This window comes from Barbatula barbatula (assembly GCF_947034865.1).
Source record: "Barbatula barbatula genome assembly, chromosome: 7".
NCBI lineage: Eukaryota > Metazoa > Chordata > Actinopteri > Cypriniformes > Nemacheilidae > Barbatula > Barbatula barbatula.
Window position 1 is genome coordinate 697,822 of NC_136770.1, and position 19,537 is coordinate 717,358.

At 38.1% G+C, this 19,537-nt stretch overlaps 3 protein-coding genes across 4 annotated transcripts; 2 read left to right on the forward strand and 1 right to left on the reverse strand.

The window, feature by feature from the left end:
- The first annotated feature begins 1,741 nt into the window (after nucleotides 1-1,741).
- On the forward strand, nucleotides 1,742-3,522 carry cycsb (cytochrome c, somatic b). The gene is made up of 3 exons (XM_079460175.1): nucleotides 1,742-1,916; nucleotides 2,715-2,889; nucleotides 2,969-3,522. Exons 2-3 carry the CDS (start codon nucleotides 2,721-2,723, stop codon nucleotides 3,112-3,114), a joined length of 315 nt encoding a protein of 104 aa, XP_079316301.1. The 5' UTR covers nucleotides 1,742-1,916; nucleotides 2,715-2,720; the 3' UTR covers nucleotides 3,115-3,522.
- A 2,617-nt stretch (nucleotides 3,523-6,139) lies between these two features.
- On the forward strand, nucleotides 6,140-14,194 carry nfe2l2b (nfe2 like bZIP transcription factor 2b). Of its 2 annotated transcripts, none has more exons than XM_079460637.1 (4): nucleotides 6,140-6,965; nucleotides 10,570-10,785; nucleotides 11,826-11,984; nucleotides 12,569-14,194. In XM_079460637.1, exons 1-4 carry the CDS (start codon nucleotides 6,930-6,932, stop codon nucleotides 13,691-13,693), a joined length of 1,536 nt encoding a protein of 511 aa, XP_079316763.1. In that variant the 5' UTR covers nucleotides 6,140-6,929; the 3' UTR covers nucleotides 13,694-14,194. The 2 variants fall into 2 exon arrangements, with proteins under 2 accessions (XP_079316763.1, XP_079316764.1); XM_079460638.1 differs by having other exon boundaries at nucleotides 6,873-6,965; nucleotides 10,548-10,785; nucleotides 12,569-13,939.
- Nucleotides 13,834-17,064, reverse strand: mtx2 (metaxin 2). The gene is made up of 10 exons (XM_079460639.1): nucleotides 16,873-17,064; nucleotides 16,391-16,438; nucleotides 16,253-16,299; nucleotides 16,063-16,135; nucleotides 15,855-15,931; nucleotides 15,691-15,783; nucleotides 15,519-15,557; nucleotides 15,294-15,419; nucleotides 15,140-15,216; nucleotides 13,834-15,050 (listed from the first exon to the last, which is right to left on the reverse strand). Exons 1-10 carry the CDS (start codon nucleotides 16,910-16,912, stop codon nucleotides 14,849-14,851), a joined length of 822 nt encoding a protein of 273 aa, XP_079316765.1. The 5' UTR covers nucleotides 16,913-17,064; the 3' UTR covers nucleotides 13,834-14,848.
- Nucleotides 17,065-19,537: the final 2,473 nt, after the last annotated feature.

The following is a 19,537-nucleotide window of genomic DNA, read 5'->3' on the forward strand; positions in this document are numbered from 1 at the left end:
TTTTGGGTGAACTATCCCTTTAAAGTTAAAACATGAAAAAATGTATTAATGAAATGTAGTGCAGTCATTTTTTTCCAAAGTAAAAAACAGAAACTGGAAAAAGTACGACACCCTAACCCTGCTGAAAATATAAAATCAACAGCCAAGAATACTCATCAAACTCCCATAAAAAGTCAATAAGATGCTGACAGTGATATTTGACATTATGAATCCGGGAGTAAGTTTGAAACATGTACGTTTCTTTCTGTTCACTACATAATGTATTTATTATTATAAAAATATTTGTAAAATGTGCTTTACTGTACAGTATTTATCACACGTTTGAATCTCTTACTTTTACATAAAATCTTAATCTTAAGAATGTTTTGCTGGATTTGTGACAAATATTTTGAATGTTGTTTTTACTGAAAAGAACACAAACACAAGCACAATGCAGTTCTGTTTCTGAGCAGCAGATGTGGCTGTCTGTCCACACACACACACACACACACACACAGACAATGAATGAAGTGTGTGACCAGAAACACAAGCGGGAGTAACAGAGGAGAGACAGTCACCTCTAAACTGGCCCGTAAAGACTCCTGTTGGCTTGACAATGAAACCTTACAGAACATTAAAGCATGACTTATATTACAAACTGTGAGGATGAGATCATTTACATTTTTTGGTGAACTTGGGTGAGGTTTTTGTCATTTTGTTTGTATTTTATGCAGGTTATCTAGGCCGTTTTTATTGATTATTTAATGAGAATTGAATTGCAAAGTACATGTTAAATACACTGTCACGTGTGTGCTGGTTTTGCTTTCTCATTTATTAGTCACTTCTGTTATTGACGGGGAACACCAGACAACCTGAAAACCAAGTTCCTCAGGAACACCTCCTGTATCACGGGAACGCCCACAGCGTCACCTGTATTTTGGTACGTGAGTCTCTAGTCACGCGCTCAGGTGACGCAACGTCAATGTCATTTTACTATACAGGGTGCTGTACATCTGTGACGTGCTTTAGACACACGTATATATTTATTAAAGCGCAGTCCCCATTTTCATGTTTTTATTTTTAATGAGTAAAATGTTACAAAGATGTAACATCCTCTACTAATAATAGAAAGATGTGGTGTGACTGTTAAGTAGCTTTAATCTTTTCTCATCCTGACATATGACATATTGTCATTACGAAAACGTATTATGTAAATACATTAAATACATATTACACTTGTGAGTCATTTATACATCTGGCACCTATTCATACATAAAAAAGACGTCCGTTTCAGTAGCTATAGTACAACATGTGTGTGTCTATATAATAAGTGAAGGCTCATCAATCTATACATTTGATTAAAAGTGTTATTCTGACGCCAAGGTCAAACTCGGTCTGCCTCCTCACAACCCTAACGTTATGTTATCTATCAAGTCAAGTCAAGTCAGCTTTATTTATATAGCGCTTTTTACAATTTTTTATTGTTACAAGGCAGCTGTACAAGAAAACATTGACTATAAGTAAAACATAAAAGGTTATGGAAGTCAAAACACAGGTCAAATATCAGACACACAATAAATTCCTATATGCAGTGTTAATTAAATAAGACTATCAAATTCTATCGATGTTCTCCCTCAAAGCAATAAACACCCTTCCTAATATCCCTTTATATACACTAACAGGGTGCGATAAATGTTATCTATACACGTTATATACTGTCCACCTGAACTCCATAAAAGGACCTTCACTTCTTCGGAGAAACGCAGCGGATTCGTCAGAATGAGTCACGTGGTCGTGCAGCGCGTCCGTGTGACGTCATACAGCGGCGCCTCCTCTCGCCTGTAAAGTCAAGTGACCTTCCTCTCGCGCCCTGATAGCGTTTCGATCAGCAGAGCATCAGGAACCGAGCCAAGCGGCTTTCTCAACCGACCGAACAGGTAATAAAACGGTAGATCGTGTCGTGCCAATGTCCCTTGTCGCGTTTGGGGGAGATTTTAATCGCTATAAGGATTAATACGGGTTCTGATGAAGAACGCCGTAACATTGCGTAAGTCGCCGGTGTTCGAGAATGTGCTGTAACTTACGTTAACGTTACAGCGTTTTTTTCTTAAACGACGTTTTACATTTTATAATGCGACGGCATTCTGCGTAAGTGTGCAGATATGTTCAGTAACTCGTTTAATACGCGTAACGTTATAGGCATTAATGGGAGGCTAGCTAGTGGCTAACAGCTAGCGTCGCGTGAGGCTACAACGTGGGTCTGAAAGCCGGTTTATGACTTAACATATCGCATTTTTAATCGTTTCATATCATTTCTATTAGGGGGGTTCAAGCACACGTTGTCACAGAAACTCGCGTAACATTACGACTTCTGTTTCGATCTCGCGAGTTGGGTCATGCTGTCAATCACGTTTCGTCATAAATGTCGAATTGATGTAAGTTAAGAAACAAGACCTTTAAACTGGGAAGTCAAACCTTGTTATTTTTAAATGTCCAGAGCAGTCACGTCTACCTGAACACTGACTGTGTGCTTCAGTTTCACGGTTTCATGGATAGATGGCCAGATTTGATGATGTTTTCTGTTGTTTAGTTTATGTATCGGCTGTAATGGGTTTGATTAAAGTTATTCAAATGAGCAGATGCTGTTTCATAGCCTGATGTATGATTCCCCTTGAATGACCTTCCATCCATGATGTCATAACAGTTCATTCTTCAATTGTCTTTCCCGCTTCCAGGACAACATGGGTGACGTGGGTAAAGGAAAGAAGGTTTTCGTCCAGAAGTGCGCCCAGTGCCACACAGTTGAGAACGGTGGCAAGCACAAGGTGGGACCAAACCTTTGGGGTCTTTTTGGCCGGAAGACCGGTCAGGCCGATGGCTTCTCCTACACGGATGCCAACAAGAGCAAAGGTACGGATACAGCTAGTGTCTCGTTTAAGAATATTTTACGACAAGATGGATTTGTCATGTTGATGCGTCTCATTCACAGGCATCATTTGGGGTGAGGATACCCTGATGGAATATTTGGAAAACCCCAAGAAGTACATTCCCGGTACAAAGATGATCTTCGCTGGCATCAAGAAGAAGGGCGAGAGAGCCGACCTCATTGCATATTTGAAATCTGCCACATCGTAATGTTAATGGAAGAGGAGGGAATATTTATCTTAAATGTTTGTAGTTAGGATTTGCAATATCTATGACTGTATTGATGGATCAGATAGCCAGGGTTATTCATTTTATGGAGTGTAGGTATAACACAAGTTTAGCTTCTAACACGAGTCCATTTCAGCAGTGACGAATTTTAATTTTTTGTCTGACCAGGTGTCACATTGAGAGTCAAGTTACTGCGGTTCCTCCGTGTTTCCACCGAAGGAATTAATCAAATGTCCCCTGGTTTCACAGGAGCTGTTGCACGTTAAATTATTGAAGCTGTAACTGTAGTATTTGAATTGCAATGAGCGACTGTGACTGCAGCATGATGATTGGTAGCTGTTGTATGTACCGGGTGGAATTAACCTGTCAAATAAAACTTAAAGAAGTCCACTATTATGTGTCATTCTTTATTAATCTGTGTGTGGTTTAAAATGAGACCAGTTCTTCGATATTATTTGAGTATTGTGAAACCAATGTGAGTGTGTTAAAGTCTGTATGTTCTTAATCTGGAGTCATTTCAGGGCAGGTCCTGACAAAGCCTTGGGAAAATGAAACTGCAAGTTGTTACATTCATCACATTCCTGTTTGTACATTGCCATTTTCTACATAAGTTTCAGTATTGCCTTTAAAATGAAGTAAAATGAATTGTGTAACAACTTCAGGTCACAGGGGCACAGCTGTCCGAGATAATGTGTGAGAAATATTGAGTCCTTATCAGCACTCCGCTTGGATTTAAATTGTACTTAATAAGGAGATGTGAGCAGTGCAAATCAGAGGAATAAAGTCCAAACAGATCCCATCTAACCATTACACAACCTTCAAGAACAAATTGGGTTACTAATATGTCCTATTTAGGATATCATTGCAATAAAACGTGCAAAAATACAAAAGTTTTTCTGGCTGGCAAATGCCCACTACAGCAAAGCTGCTTCATTTTCAATGTCATTTCAAAGAGAAATGTCGCCAGCTGGAGGACATTAAGCAGAACTGTTTTATTATAAAGCTGAGGTTGCACAACTAGCATATTTGTTGTAATACGTAAAATAGCAAAGTCTGACGTCCTCAATCCTTTATATATTCTAGAATTAATTTCAAAGGTAAATGCCTAAAAATCCTGATTCAGATTATGGAATAGCTTATGAATTCATTTGGTCCCTGCTGAGAAAAACAATAGCAATTGTAATAGCAAATTCCAGTGAGACAGTCCAGTATTGGTTCCCCTTAACCAGATAACATCCCAACAACAGAAGCCAAAACATTACAAGAGACATTCAGACAGCATTATTGTTTCCATTAAAACCAATTAAATTCAAGTGGTAACCAAGGTTTTTATTTTATTTATCAGGGGATGATTATTAAATGTATTGTTATTTTTTCTTTTGGTGGTATAAAATACCGTACATGATGATTCGAGACTGACGTCAACATTCTCAAGGTGAAAGTGTCTGACACAAGAACTGATAAGAAGTATGAATAAATCATGAGGACTTGAGAGTATTAAGAGTGAGAGTCCAGCTCCACAGGACTTCGCTAGAGGTCAGCAGTGAGCTATTTTACCGATAGAATATTACAAGTAAACTGTCTCATGTCTAAACATGATTGTTCAGAAGGAAACAAACATTTTAATGTGAAAACAACTGTATAGAAACAAATAAAGAAATAAACATAACATCAAATGATATATTGTGGAAGCATATTCTTCAAGATATTGCTTTTATAGGTATTTGAGTAGATATTATATTTCAAATGAAACAAATAAACCTCCACTGACTAAAGCAGAAATGTTGAGTGTGTTTTCTTCTGAAGAATGAGTTTAATAACATCCCCTTTGAAGAAATAAATGCATATTTGTGCAGAGAGACTCACAATGTCGACAGTTACCACAGGAGGGTGGTGGACACATTCAATAGTATAATCTTCCCCGATACGTAACTTCTGCATGTATTATGTTTGGTAAACAAAAAGCACAATAATTCATGTTTAAATAAACACAGTCAGATGTAATACAAACAAATGTTTATTTTCACAGCGATCAATCCCGGTCAGATGGGTAGAGCTTCTAAAGCAAAGTTCTGTAATGCACTGACCACACACTCACACAGCCAGAGTGGACCACAGAACTTTCCCCGAGCAGCCGTGAGTATGTATGGTTTCTATAGTTGATTATACGTGTATGTGGCAGTCGTGTACGGAGTTACAAGAAGTTACAGGCATCTGTCGGGGCTCCGTCTAATGTGCTTGAAGCTGCTTTCCTTGAGCTGGTAGACCAATCAGATCACAGGATTCCTGGGAAGTAAAACACATGTTGGAATTTATGTCCACTATCTGGAATAAGCTGACTCGCACTATGCATTAACAGTTGCAAACTATTCCAACAAAGTTTAAAAGAATCGTTTAAAGAATGAATGTAAACATGCATCCTCCCATCTGAGTGGAACTTGTACAATAATCTCTCAAGCAAGAGGCATGTTTGTTTTACTGGATTATCTGAATTTGCGATGAAGATTTGTGCACAGGCTCTCTTGTCCGGTTGTCGCTCTTTTCCAAATGTTTTAAATGAAATATGTCAAATGACTTATGATTACTTTAAGCAATGTAATTTAGTGTGCAACTGGTGCACTTTCATGCATCAACTCTAAAAACATAAAATACCCACAAGAAAATGAATACCAAAGTATACTTGAGTACTACTATATAGTAGTATGCATTAGTATGAGTTATTAGCTAAGGCATGACAGTAAATGTACACTGCAGTGCTCTTTTGTATTAAATTAACTGTAGTGAATACTTCTCCTGTTTAAAACTCTCAGCATCTATGATTTTTCAACAGTGTACTGTAGCTAGTAAATACATAAGTATTATAAAGTACTTTCAATGTTGGGAGTCACAAATGTAAGTCTAATGGTGAATCTGGGGTCTTACCTTAAGGGTCGGCCGGTGGCTGTCCAGTCCAGTCCGTCTGTGTGTGTGGACCCTCTTTCAGTCGCTCGAGGAATGTCGACGTGGAGCTGCCAAACGTGAACGTGTAGGGCACACATGAACGCGCTCGCTGGAGACACTGCTCAGTTCTCGTGTCTGAGCTCGAACCCTTGGTCCAGGTGGAGTGGGCATGGCGCTTTTTACACTTACCTGTCACATTTCACACAGATGGAGGGGACACGTTCATGAAAGATATGCAATGTGTGTTTCGAGCAAAGCTGCTCTTGTTGCATTTGATCGTTTATTTCATTTTATCGTCTTTTCGTGTGTTTGGAAGCAATTCACCTAAATACATGTAATCGAATTTATACAGGCCTACTTAGGTTTATTATTAACGCACATTAAAAATTATCTACTAAGGTGCTTTTGCGTTTCATGGAGGAAAGCCTGTGATTTTGTTTTCTTTCTTAGTGTTGTTATTAAGATTTCGTGCAAAAACTCGAGATGTTGTGGCGCATCGCAGACCGATCGGCGTTTGAGTGAAATATCGCGAGAGCAGTGATAACGCGTTGCTTTCGAGTCGCTCTCGCGATGTTTAATATCATACGCCGATCTGTTTGCATGTCTGTGGGAAGACGTGTTTAAAGTTACGAGGGCGTGTCTCCTTCGCCAATTTTTGAGTTGTAACGTGTGATTGGCTAATGCTGCGGGGGTGGCGGATTTCAAGTATTTGTTATCTGTTTTCTGATTGGCTGAGGGTTGTAGTAGGAGGTCTCCTCTGTATTTGGGGAGTTACTGTCAGGTGACGTCAGATGTCATTCAGTAATAAGCGAGCGCTGCCATCGCGTGCAGGACTATTATAACATCAACTGTACATCATGGAAGAACCTGTAAACAACTTTCAGTACAATCCGGTAAGTTTAATACAATTTAATAGAGAAATGTTGCTATGGGTTACATAAAGAAATCTGTTGTTTTCTACCAAATTCCATAAAGGATGAGAGTAACGTTTCAAATTGATGTAATTTATAGAAATTGTTTTATACACTTGTTTGTTTATCTGATTTAAAAAGTGTGCAAGTGTAGTAGAGTCTTCAAAAGTTTTTAATGTATGCGTGATTATGACACTTTCTTCATCTCATGACACTTTGTGTGTGTTTTTGTGTGATGGATTAAAGCACAAGTTTGTTACCTTTACAGCCAGCATCTCACGTTAAAACGTTAGAACAAACTAAAGTATATTTGTCTGTCAGACTTTTCAGGAAACAAAACTTGAAGATAAACTACAAAAATCAATCTTTACTTTTTAATGCGCAAATGCAAGTGCACCTGGTGTGCCAAGATCAAAATGAAACATGTCAGTGTCATTACACTACATTACATTACAATTATAGAAAATATTTCATTTCAGTTTAGGGAGGCACAACCAAATAGAACGTGTCAATTGTAAATTTGATAGCTAGATGATCGATCCTTCCTGGGATATTTGCTCCTGTATATGTGATGTCCATTCAATTATTTAGACAGTTAAACCACACGTAACATGTATGAAGACCATAGCATTAAATATCAAACAATGTGCCATTTGTTTTAAATGTAGATTTATAGCATAATCTAGGTTTCACACCAATTTTGTATTGCTCTATATGCTCTTTTGCATTTTTTGGTTTGTCAAACCTCTAAAGTTTTAATTAAAACATGAATACATTATTTTTTTTTATATTCTTTTAGTATGCAACAACATCATTATTTTGTGACACTGTATATGTAGTATACGGATGCCATCGTATAATGTAACAATTGCACACAAAATATAAATTAAAATCTGTGAGGGTCTATAACCTTGGGAAATGTTGTCTGGGCCAAATGAATTAATGTGGGCAGCATGGTTAAATAAACATTTTGCCTGGTTGCATCTGGGGCAGACACACCCACGTTTTAGGGAGAGTTCACATTGGTTGTCCTTTATACACACACCACTCTATCACCCTGTCTACACTTTCACACAGTTGCATCACATGCACCGCCCAGCTGAAGGTGTGTGCCTTCACCTTTAACTCAATTTACCTTTATACCTTTTTGGACCCGGTCTTTCTTGTTCTGCCTTTTTTCCTCTATTATCTGAGTAATTGTTTTCAGTGGGATGTCGAGCGAGACAAATCGCTCCTAATGCATTCACAGTATCTCATGTAATCTGGAGCATTTATTTACTTGCGTGACTTGAACGAGAGGGCAAAAGGTTCAAAGACATTGTGGCTGACTGCGTTACAAATGCTTTATGTTGTGCCTATAGCAGGTTTTGTTTGTTTCAGTGTGCGTGTAAGACACAATGATTCAAATTGAGCATATAGTGTATGTAACATTTACTGATTCATAATGGACGTGTAACATTTACTGATTCATAGAAAACACATGTAACATTTACTGATTCATAGAAAACACATGTAACATTTACTGATTTATAATGGACGTGTAACATTTACTGATTCATAGAAAACACATGTAACATTTACTGATTCATAATGGACGTGTAACATTTACTGATTCATAGAAAACACATGTAACATTTACTGATTCATAATGGACGTGTAACATTTACTGATTCATAATGGACGTGTAACATTTACTGATTCATAATGGACGTGTAACATTTACTGATTCATAATGGACCTGTAACATTTACTGATTCATAATGGACGTGTAACATTTACTGATTCATAGAAAACACATGTAACATTTACTGATTCATAATGGACGTGTAACATTTACTGATTCATAATGGACGTGTAACATTTACTGATTCATAGAAAACACATGTAACATTTACTGATTCATAATGGACGTGTAACATTTACTGATTCATAGAAAACACATGTAACATTTACTGATTCATAATGGACGTGTAACATTTACTGATTCATAGAAAACACATGTAACATTTACTGATTCATAATGGACGTGTAACATTTACTGATTCATAGAAAACACATGTAACATTTACTGATTCATAGAAAACACATGTAACATTTACTGATTCATAATGGACGTGTAACATTTACTGATTCATAGAAAACACATGTAACATTTACTGATTCATAATGGACGTGTAACATTTACTGATTCATAATGGACCTGTAACATTTACTGATTCATAATGGACGTGTAACATTTACTGATTCATAGAAAACACATGTAACATTTACTGATTCATAATGGACGTGTAACATTTACTGATTCATAATGGACGTGTAACATTTACCGATTCATAGAAAGCACATGTAACCTTATCTTATTCATAGAAAGCACATAGAATGCAACATACATAAACAGATACCTGATCATCTGTTATGCTTGAAAATATTTTTAACTGTGTCTACCCATGTAAAAAGCATGCTGGTAATAATCTGTACTTCATCACTGAAAGTGGACATGTTTACAATTGAAATGACAGTAAAGGTTACACATTAAACTCTTAAACTACAGTAAATACTCATTTGACTCCTATGGTTCCCGACCATGTGACTATGAGATGACTTCTAAACTCAGTTAAACTCAAACAGAATGAAATGAGCTGATGTTAAAGCAACACTTTGAAGTTTTTCGACCTTAAAATCGTGTCTCTAAAATTATTTCAGTGGTAGAACAACTCATAACTGGACGAATTATACTCCCGCTGCTACCTGAGCAGCCTCGTAGCGGCTAAAAGCAAACTCTACAAGTTCTGTGTTCGGGGCGATACTCACAGCCCTGCCCATCCCCTGCCTGCAGAAGCATGCAATATGGTTTCCAAATGATGTTTCCATTCGCCGGTTTCATCAGCTTAGTTAATAAATTCACGTGTATTGCGCTGCCCATGGGAAAGCTCATACACCGACATTATTAACAACACTGGCACAGACACTTGCACTGATCAACCACATGGGGAGACGTGAGCAAAGGTTCTATAGTGTTGCTTTAAATGAAGTTGAAAACGTTTATTTTTCCCCTTCCATATATGTTGATGTCATCAATGTTTACTTTTACCTAGAAGGCAAAGCAGGTAAAGGGTTTTATTGTGCTGTTGACATATGGCAATATAAATTTGCTCCCTCAGTGGCAGGCCAACCTCTGGACACATACACACGCGATCTGACATCATAAACTCTCCACATTCCGTTTCACCAGATCAAAAGAAGCGATTACAAGATTTTGTTTGATCAATGATGACAAATGTGTGCAGTTGTGTTTTTGTTTTGATATGGTGAAGATTTGGCAACTTCATAATATGAAGGATTTTTGATACTTTTCCAGCCATCTGTTCTCTTCTCATGTGATCACTTTAAATGTGGCTTCAGTAAGAAGGCACCTGCCAAGCAAATCAATGTAAATGCAAAGGTCTCGCATGTCGAGCACCGTGAGTGATGAGAGTGCACGGAAGGTTCATGCAAACATATCTTCGTAGTAATATGAGCGTGCGTCTGCAAAGATCATTAACATGTGAAATTATCTGTTTACAGTGCATTATGTCTCTCTGTTTAGGATCTGGTTGATATTTTATGGAGGCAGGATGTGGATTTGGGGGTGGAGCGAGAGGTCTTTGACGGATATCTACGGCAGAGGACGGATGAGGCCAGGAGAGCGAGGGAGAGAGAGCAGAAGAGAGAGAAAGACCTAGAGAGGATTATGACGAAATTACAGAAACTAGACAAGGAGACGGGAGAATGTCTGCCGAGCCCTTCTTCAGTCAACTCCCAGGTATCCTTTTAATATAAATTAAGAGTTCCAAAATGAGATATCTCCGTTTTAAAACATTTTCAAAAACCATGTTTTTTTATTGTGCATTCCAATTCATTTCAATCAAACTACTGTTGGTTTGTTTTGATTGAATCCATAATAAATACAATACACCACAATAAAACCTTAGAAGAACATGGTAACATAATACAATTCTTTTTTAAACGGATTTATCCCATTTTGCAACCAGCTCTTCAAATACTTAAAGACCTTTAGACACACACAGACATAAACGTTTACTTTACATCAAAGTGTCTAAGACCCTACTGGTAATATTACCACAAATATTATATAGGATGACTGGAAACTAATTAAAAGCTAAGGCATTCATAGTCTGTCTGGCATCAACTTGCATTGTTGCTTGGCAACCATAAACATCCTATAGCAACACGGGACAGGAGACATGCAAAAACTAGATCCCTCTCATGATCATTAACAGTGCTGGAAGCGCCCGTCTGGGGTGCATTACTCTGCCCAGCGTACAGAGCGCTGGATTAACGGCAGATTTTATGCTGACCGAGCCTAAACAGCGCTTTATTACACGGCTCGTTGGAATGCTTGATTCTGATTGGCCAGTCGTGACATCTGCAGGTTCGTTATTCCCATATAATAACTCCTTAAAACTAATCGCACAGTCTTTTTTTGACAAATTAATTATAAATTAATTCATAATTTATTAAATTAATAACATTTTAATAACATATATGATGACATTATGTTTACAAATGATTAAACCAAGTTGCCTGTTAGTGACATTTGAATGTAGTTTCCTACCTTTAAACCGAAAGTCAACAGCTTTTCCACACAGAAAGTCGGCATTCGGTAAAAATTAAATATTTAAGATTCACATTTCATGTGTTTTTTTTCTCATGTGGCAAGTAGCCGTGTAATAAGCAGGCAAATGTACAAGCAGCCGCTGTTATCACGAAATACTTAATGAACACAGACCAACTCTACAGTAACACACACACGCTTTAATGGTTATTTTCATTGCTTTTAAGGTCATGCCAATCTCTGTAAAGTCACCCTCTACGGTGTCCACTCAGCAGTCACCCATTACCCAGAATCCCCTGCTGACCGCTTTGCTGTTCTCTAAGTCTCAGAAAGCAGTTTCTGAAGAGCAGGCGTTTAGTGAACTTCCGTCAGTGCCAGAATTACAGGTATGACGCACCCCTAACCCAACCCCAAAACCTTACCATCACAAAACACTTTCTGCATTTCAACATTTTCAAATGAACATCATTTCCATTTTTAAACCAATTCATTTTTTTATTTTAGGATTCATTTAATTTAAACATTATTCTCATGATTTTGTACAAGTATCGGATCCATTTACATTCATGTTTAGGTCAAATGATTATGAAAATGACGTTTAAACCTGTTTGTGAGATCAAAGGCTGTTGTAAATCATACTGATAGAAAGTGTGTGTTTAAACAGATTTGATTGCAGTATGTTCTTAACACTACTCTCGACATATCAGCAAATCGATACATTTAAGTAAACATTAATACCAGAAAAGCCATTAGTACCTGATATAACTATTAATAAGTAATGATGATATTACTGTGAGGTGCGGTCTTATCTGAGACGCACAGGTTGAAAGTTCTACAATAAGCAAATGTTTCATGGAAAAGACAATCTTTACTATCTGGCAGATTTACCCCCAAAAAACGTAAGGAAATGTAGTTTTTTTATCCTTCTGAATCTGTGACAATTCATGATTTTGTGTTTTGTGTCTGTCAGTATTATTTGGATCTGTTGGAGTCTGAGAGCCCAAACTCTCCTTTAGAAGACCTCATTGACATGTGCCGTAACAACCCGTCACATGAGGAAAACTCAGCGGATGAACTGTGTGATCTCAGTGAACTAGCAAAGACAATTTCTGAGTCTCTAGACGTCGGTCAGCTGTTACCCACGCACTGTCATTCACTTCTGGAGACATGCGTGCCAGAGGCGTCAGATTCAACCAATTCCCCCTATAACACGATTTCAAGCTCCAGTCCGCCTGAGAATCTCAATCAGATGAGTTTAAACAAAGGCCAGTCAATCTTCAGTGAGTTCTGTCCTGAACTGAGCATCAGTAGTGGCACACAGATTCACCCTGAAGAGATGAGCGGTCCGGCCGGATGGGAAACCTCACGTCCGCTTCCGTGTGTCACTGACAGCCCCGTCCTGACAGGTTTTGATGACTCCGCTTCTTCTGGGTTTGTAGACCTGGACACATCTCTGTACGCTTCTGACCAATCAGATGAGGAGCTAGCGTGCATCCAATCAAATTTCATCGACCTGCTCCCAGTATCCCTGGATGAACACGTCACGTGTGCACAAGAAAAACCCCGAACACAACCTCTGCCCAAGCTGAAATCGACGAGAGGAGCCCGGCGGGTGAGTCGTGACGAGCAGCGGGCCCAAGCGTTAGGTTTGCCGCTCAGCGTGCGTGATATCATCACCCTGCCCGTGGAGCCGTTCAACGAGGCCGTCAACTCCAGCAAACTCAGCAAGGCTCAACTGAACCTCATCAGAGACATTCGACGGCGTGGCAAAAACAAGATGGCCGCCCAGAGCTGCCGCAAGCGGAAGTTGGACAGTCTCGTGGATCTTGAAGAAGAGGTGGAGAGTCTGAAGAGGCAGAATGATGAGGGTGAGGAGGAGCGAGAGAGGAACACCACAGATCTTAGAGATACTAAAGAAAAGCTGCGGAAACTTTACAACGAGGTGTTCAGCCAGCTCCGAAATGAGCACGGAAACCCCTACGACCCCAAACGCTACAAACTTCAGCTCAGCACTGATGGAGCGGTTTACCTGCTGCCAAGTTCAATCAAGAACAATACATTGAAAGAGAATTCACCTGTTGCTGTGTACTCGTGACATCACAGTCACATGACTCTGGACAAAAATTCTTTTTTAATCTGGCTCTTCATCCTGATGTCCATTGGGTATACAAGTCCGGGACAAAATTTCTGTTGTCCTCCATGACAGGACTGAGAATATGTAAAGTGCTCTTTTTTCCACACAACTTTTATATATAGAACTGCCAAAATTAACACATTTTGTTTATGTTGCTCTAGTGTGGCTATATTGATGCTGTAAATATTAAATATAGTCAATGCAATCAAACCCCAGTGTTAAATTTGACATTAGAATGGTTACATTCTTTTATTTGTGTTCGAATCGCAGAAAACACATAACTAATATTTAATGCGGCTTCTGCAAAATAAAAATGACAAATATGTTGATAGAAATACTGTAGCTCAGTCTAAGGTTATAAAACATGTCACTTCATTATGGAAGGTCTTTATACAACATAGTTATGTATATTATATTGCATTTCTGTCAATAGATCCTCCACAAAATAACACACTGGACCTTAAAGTTCATTTCAATGTTGCATCAGTTTGGTTTTACTGCCCCCTGCTGGAGCAAAAGACCACAGCATCATGGATGTTTTACACTAAAACTACTACGTGACTATTGTAAACTGATGTCAGAAAGGAAGCAAAGTGCACAATGCACTACAGCAAAAAAACTAATATTGTAAACGAAGGGAAGTTGACTTTAAATTCAAAGGTTTCAAATCATGCATGTGCAAATTAACGTATGCAACATAAAAATGACATATTTTGAATGGATGAAACACAGAAGTTTAAATTTAAGAGTTTAAATTTATTATATTTTTAGGCACTTTCCATTTACAGAATCAATCACACATGAGCATTACACATTGGAAAAAGGTTTACATCAGATTAATTCCTATACACAAATCAAACTGTTTGTAGTGTACTGGCAGACTAATCCCTGTGATGGCATTCCGACCAGGCATATGTGGATTTTTGGAAATATGTTAGGAACACTTTGAATATTAACACATTTTTATTCAATTGCCACTTCTCCCTCTAACCGATCTAGAAATATACATCTTCACACCACTATCAAGTCTTTACCTTCTTGTTGGAAACCTAAGCCGTCAATCATTTCAGTGTGACCAATCAAAGGAGGGAGTAAAGTCGGGCAAAGGGGCGGTGCTCAGGGGAGCGAGCCTTTGGAGTGGCGCGAGGACCCGGAGGACTCTCGATCGTGCTCTTTGAAGTAAGTCTGTTCAATACGGTGACAGAAAGATAACAGGTTGCTGTAGGCTTTAACCTTCTCTGCCAGATCATCGTTGGCGAGCTGTGTGGTGAGTATGGTGAAGAGATGACCGAACACCAGAGCGTCCAGTTCAGTCGGCCTGCCACGTTTACAATGCAACGGTTAACAGAAACAATACAGCCGTGACTCGTGTGGTGTTTTCAGTGCGCTTATGTGAACAATACTTACTGTTTGTTGAAAAAGTAGGGCTGAGTTCCCAGCCGCTGTGACAAAGCCTGACAACACTGACTCACATCTTCATACACCTGAGAGGAGAAAACACACACGGTGGGATAAAGATGACATTGTCAAGATACAAAAAATAAAAACACACTTCACGTACCTGCTCCAGATTCTTTCTGGCCCATCCGATCGCATTCATCTTCTTACGGACCTCCCACTGCTTCTGATAGGCCAGAACGTGATTGAGAGGCCAAGCATATGGACTACTGTAGCGAGGCCTGGAGATCTGAACACAAACACATCATTATCAAATACGTATCATCACCAGGCACGTTTTTTTTTTAAATGTTGTTGCAAAAAAGCATAATAGATAACAGAGACACACCTCTGAAGCAGTGAAATCATCACACCATTGGATAAACAACTGGAAAGAGAGGAACCCAATCATAATAGATTATAACTTTATTTACAACTGTTAGGCAAATATACATAAAAACCTTTAAATCTAGACACTGGACACATAACATGCATCACATTGTGTGTGTACAAGTCTGTACCTCTGCGGTCAGAAGCATGTTGTTAACTAACTCCATGTAAGCCTTCATCTCTGCCCTCTGGACATCATCCAAGCCGTCACTCAGAGAATGACCCTATTATCAGCCTAATGTCAAGCAACAGTCAAAAACTTCTTGTATTTCATTTTTCAAGTTCATTTTTTTACCTTTGCTTTTGCAAACTGCACGATCGGCACCAATTCGGACACCACTTGATTTCCAACGTGGATAAAAGGAACCTTTCCTATAAAAGAAGAGAGAAATAAGAAGGCACATTCTAGCACCAAACAACACACGGAGTTGTACTTTACCGACATAAAGCGAGTTAAAACGGATTTATAACACAAAAGACAGAGTATGTAGACCTTCATTCACCTGATGGTGACATGTATTCAGCATTGGGTCGGCAGGTCACCTGTATAGGCAGGCCACACATCCTCAGGAATGTCTACAGAACAGTGGACAAGTAAACAAGACGGTATTCACTAAACCCAACACAAACAACATTTCATGTCTAAATATTTGGCTGTCGTCTGATTTGAGTGATGATGGCACAACATTTCACCTGGACTGCCAGAGATGATGCCGAATCTGACAGCAGGATTTGATCTTCTGCAAAACATCACCAGAGAACACATTAGCATGCGTTTAGTTGATGTTCATGTATGACTGTAAACATCTAAGTGTCGTCTCTGTGAATTACCCTTAAGAGGCTGGTACAAAGTGGCACTTTCAGGCCATGGCTCAGCAGCTGGAAGAGAAAATCAACTGTACTGGATCTTTCCATGTAACACAGGCGTATGCTTACATGGCTGTTTTGATATATCTAGCCGCACTTTGCATTAACATTAATAAACATTGAATGGCTTCTTATTTCTTTGACGCCACATTAATCATGTCAACGTCGCCGCCATCTTGGGAAAGGCAAGAGTGTTCTATATACACATACAAATGAACGGTTGTTCGTGAAAAATGTACAGCTATGTTTACACAGACAGCTTATAAAGAGCGAGCTTTCACAAATCATTGTAACTGTGAATAATAATGTTCATGGACACGAGACGGATTCGCTGATAAAATGAAATAACTGCTGATGTATCCAAACCAGCCTCTGCGTGACACCACTCACATACACACACACACACGTTGAGTCGCATCATCATCGCGCACAAATATGAACATTACCTGCAATCTGAGAGACGAACGCCTCTGCAGCGAGAGACATGATGGCGCTGGACAAATCTTAAACTTATTAAACCTGTTAAGACTGTTTAATAAAACCGATACGGCATTAAATCTCAACGCAAGGGCAAAGCAAGCGCCCGTCCCAGTGTAGTGACGTCAAACGGAACCTCTTCCTGCTTTCTAGCCAATCACAGATCCCTTATTCCGGTCGCGTAATATAAAAGCGGCGCCCTCTTTAAAATGATATATTTTTACATTACTAAACATTAGACTTTAAACTGTACCTTGTTATTTGTTGACAAGTAAACTCAAACATTTCTTTGTTAAATAGCTTATGTGGAAATGTGTTTTATAGTAAAGAAGCAGGTGTCGGCAAGCGTTCTTTATTATAGGACTGTGCGCGGGCTCATCAATCATGGGCGCGGGGCGGGAGCGCGCCTTACATCACTTGTGCGCTGCATCTCAATTGTTTTCTCGTCAAATAATGCGTCTTAAATGCCTGTTAATTGAATTACTTGCATTAGTTTGAACAATGTTATAATATATTTAAATAATTGTATAAAATATGTGTTTATGAAGAACTGATATACACCTTATAGTCTGTTCAATGGTCAAGTGCTTATTCATTTTTCATATTGCATTTAGAAATGCAAATATTCCATGTTTTTCTTTTTTCGTTTCTCGATAAGCAATAATTGTCAGTAATTCTATAATGTGATGATGAAATAAAAATGAAATATGAAAATAACACCAATAAGTGCAGCAAGCTGTTGTATAGATGAAATAAAAACAAAATGACACATTTGTAATAGTTTTATTAATGCTCAATATGCATTTTGTTACAGATGTTTTAATCAAGGTTTCATGAAATCGATAAAAAATAATAAAATATTTTATTGGGGCGCCGTACACATTTTTGAAGGTTAGCTGCAGTCGGGGAATCGAATCGATGAAGACAACAAAGACCTAGAATTAAATCGTGACTTAGTAGATATTTGGTTGTAATCAAAAAGTCTTCAGGCATTTATACAACACATAAGATAAATATAAAATAAAATGTGCTTTTATTATTTCTTTAAATATGCTCAAAATGCAGTTGTAATTGCAGGGAATTTTAACCGAAGACAAACAATATTATATATATATATATTGAAAGAAAAACAATAACATGTGAAAAAGTCTCAACAATAGCTGATTCAATATCTTGTTTTATTTTTCTTGAAAGCAGACGATTTTGCATCGTCCATATACTCCCCTAAAACCGAATCTGTGATTATATGGTAAACACACATTCGGTTCTACAGGGTATATATAGACGACGGTACAAAGCTTTAGAAGATTTAGCTCCTCAAAAAAATACATTCTAAAAAATGAAAGGCAAAATGTTCTCCCAGCCTTCCCCCCAAAAAGGCGTTGACCATTGCAATCTGCAGTCCTCTTTTAAATAGGAAATAGAAAACTCCGAAACAACAAAATTATATTTTAGAATCATTTGTGTTTTTTAAATAAATGATGTATCTGACAAGTAAGTTTATCAATTCTTTCGTTCACAAAAAAACATAGTAAACGAATTGAATTAAGCAATAGCAATTTTTAGTGAGAATGTAATGTTAATTTCCATGATCTGATATACTTCAATAAAAATGAGCTATTTATTTATTGATATTGTTTTTTATATATTTTTTAAATAGAAAACGTTTGGTCTCTGTCTTCTCCATCTCTTTTTGTTTTCTCCGTTTCTATTTCTCCCTCTCGCCGCAATGCAGCAAGGTAGTAAATTAACTGAGAGAACCCTGTCGCTTTCCGATTTAAATGATGGGTAACAATGGAAGCTAAATAATACATTCTGCTTTACTTACAAAAATCGAGTTCATACTTTTCATCAAGATTAGTACTAATGCCTTAATATTTTATATTTCACATTTCTTTCACTCAACAGTGCAACCTGTCACTTGCATTCAGAAAATAAAGACGCAGGTGATCAAAAATACAGATATGCATTTTTTTCACGTTAAAACACACAAATTATTGGCCTACTTATAAAATACTTCAGAGGAAAATGTAGAATATTTTAAAAGGAAAAATATGCATCTCAATATTACGGCTGCACTTACCACACGATGCAAATCACGATCAATTTATACACTAGACTCGAAAAACTACTTTTCTATAATAAGAAAAATAATAAAGTGTTAATAAAGACAGACAGACGGTCCTCACGCGGATCTTTCCAGTGCAACAGAGCGCGTGGGAAGGAAAGAGAGGGGCCAATATCACCTCGCGCCCGCATCGCGTCTCATCTGTGATACCCAATGACGGGCGCGCGAGGCTCGTAAAACCCGCTTTACAACCTGAGCTGTAAATCAGCCATTGAGCTGAAAACACTTGGAAACCGCAGATTTTCTACAGAACACTGGCGTTGCTAACCATTTGCATTCTTAAATAAGAGAACAGAAACGCTTGTATTATCACTATATTATCAGCAATATCTTCCATCTGAGTTACAGATTAAAGTACAAGTCAGTAAACTGCGAGTATTCTTGTCATTTAAATGGATTATTTGGTTTAATTTAAAATGCATTGCTTTATATGCTAATTAAGTTAATTATAAATATGTGTTATACACGCTTGTACAACTTGTACAAAACTAGATATCACGTCAGCC

Excerpts from the sequence above, each read along its gene's own strand:
- mtx2 (XM_079460639.1), bottom strand. The coding sequence starts at position 16,912 with ATGTCTCTCGCTGCAGAGGCGTTCGTCTCTCAGATTGCAG. Across the intron at positions 16,439-16,872 it reads GTTCGTCTCTCAGATTGCAG|CTGCTGAGCCATGGCCTGAA; the intron begins GTAATGTTCATA and ends TTTCTCTTCCAG. Across the intron at positions 15,420-15,518 it reads ATGATTTCACTGCTTCAGAG|ATCTCCAGGCCTCGCTACAG; the intron begins GTGTGTCTCTGT and ends GTTTGTGTTCAG.
- nfe2l2b (XM_079460637.1), top strand. The coding sequence starts at position 6,930 with ATGGAAGAACCTGTAAACAACTTTCAGTACAATCCG. Across the intron at positions 6,966-10,569 it reads ACAACTTTCAGTACAATCCG|GATCTGGTTGATATTTTATG; the intron begins GTAAGTTTAATA and ends CTCTCTGTTTAG. Across the intron at positions 11,985-12,568 it reads CGTCAGTGCCAGAATTACAG|TATTATTTGGATCTGTTGGA; the intron begins GTATGACGCACC and ends TGTGTCTGTCAG.
- cycsb (XM_079460175.1), top strand. The coding sequence starts at position 2,721 with ATGGGTGACGTGGGTAAAGGAAAGAAGGTTTTCGTCCAGAAGTGCGCC. Across the intron at positions 2,890-2,968 it reads GGATGCCAACAAGAGCAAAG|GCATCATTTGGGGTGAGGAT; the intron begins GTACGGATACAG and ends TCTCATTCACAG.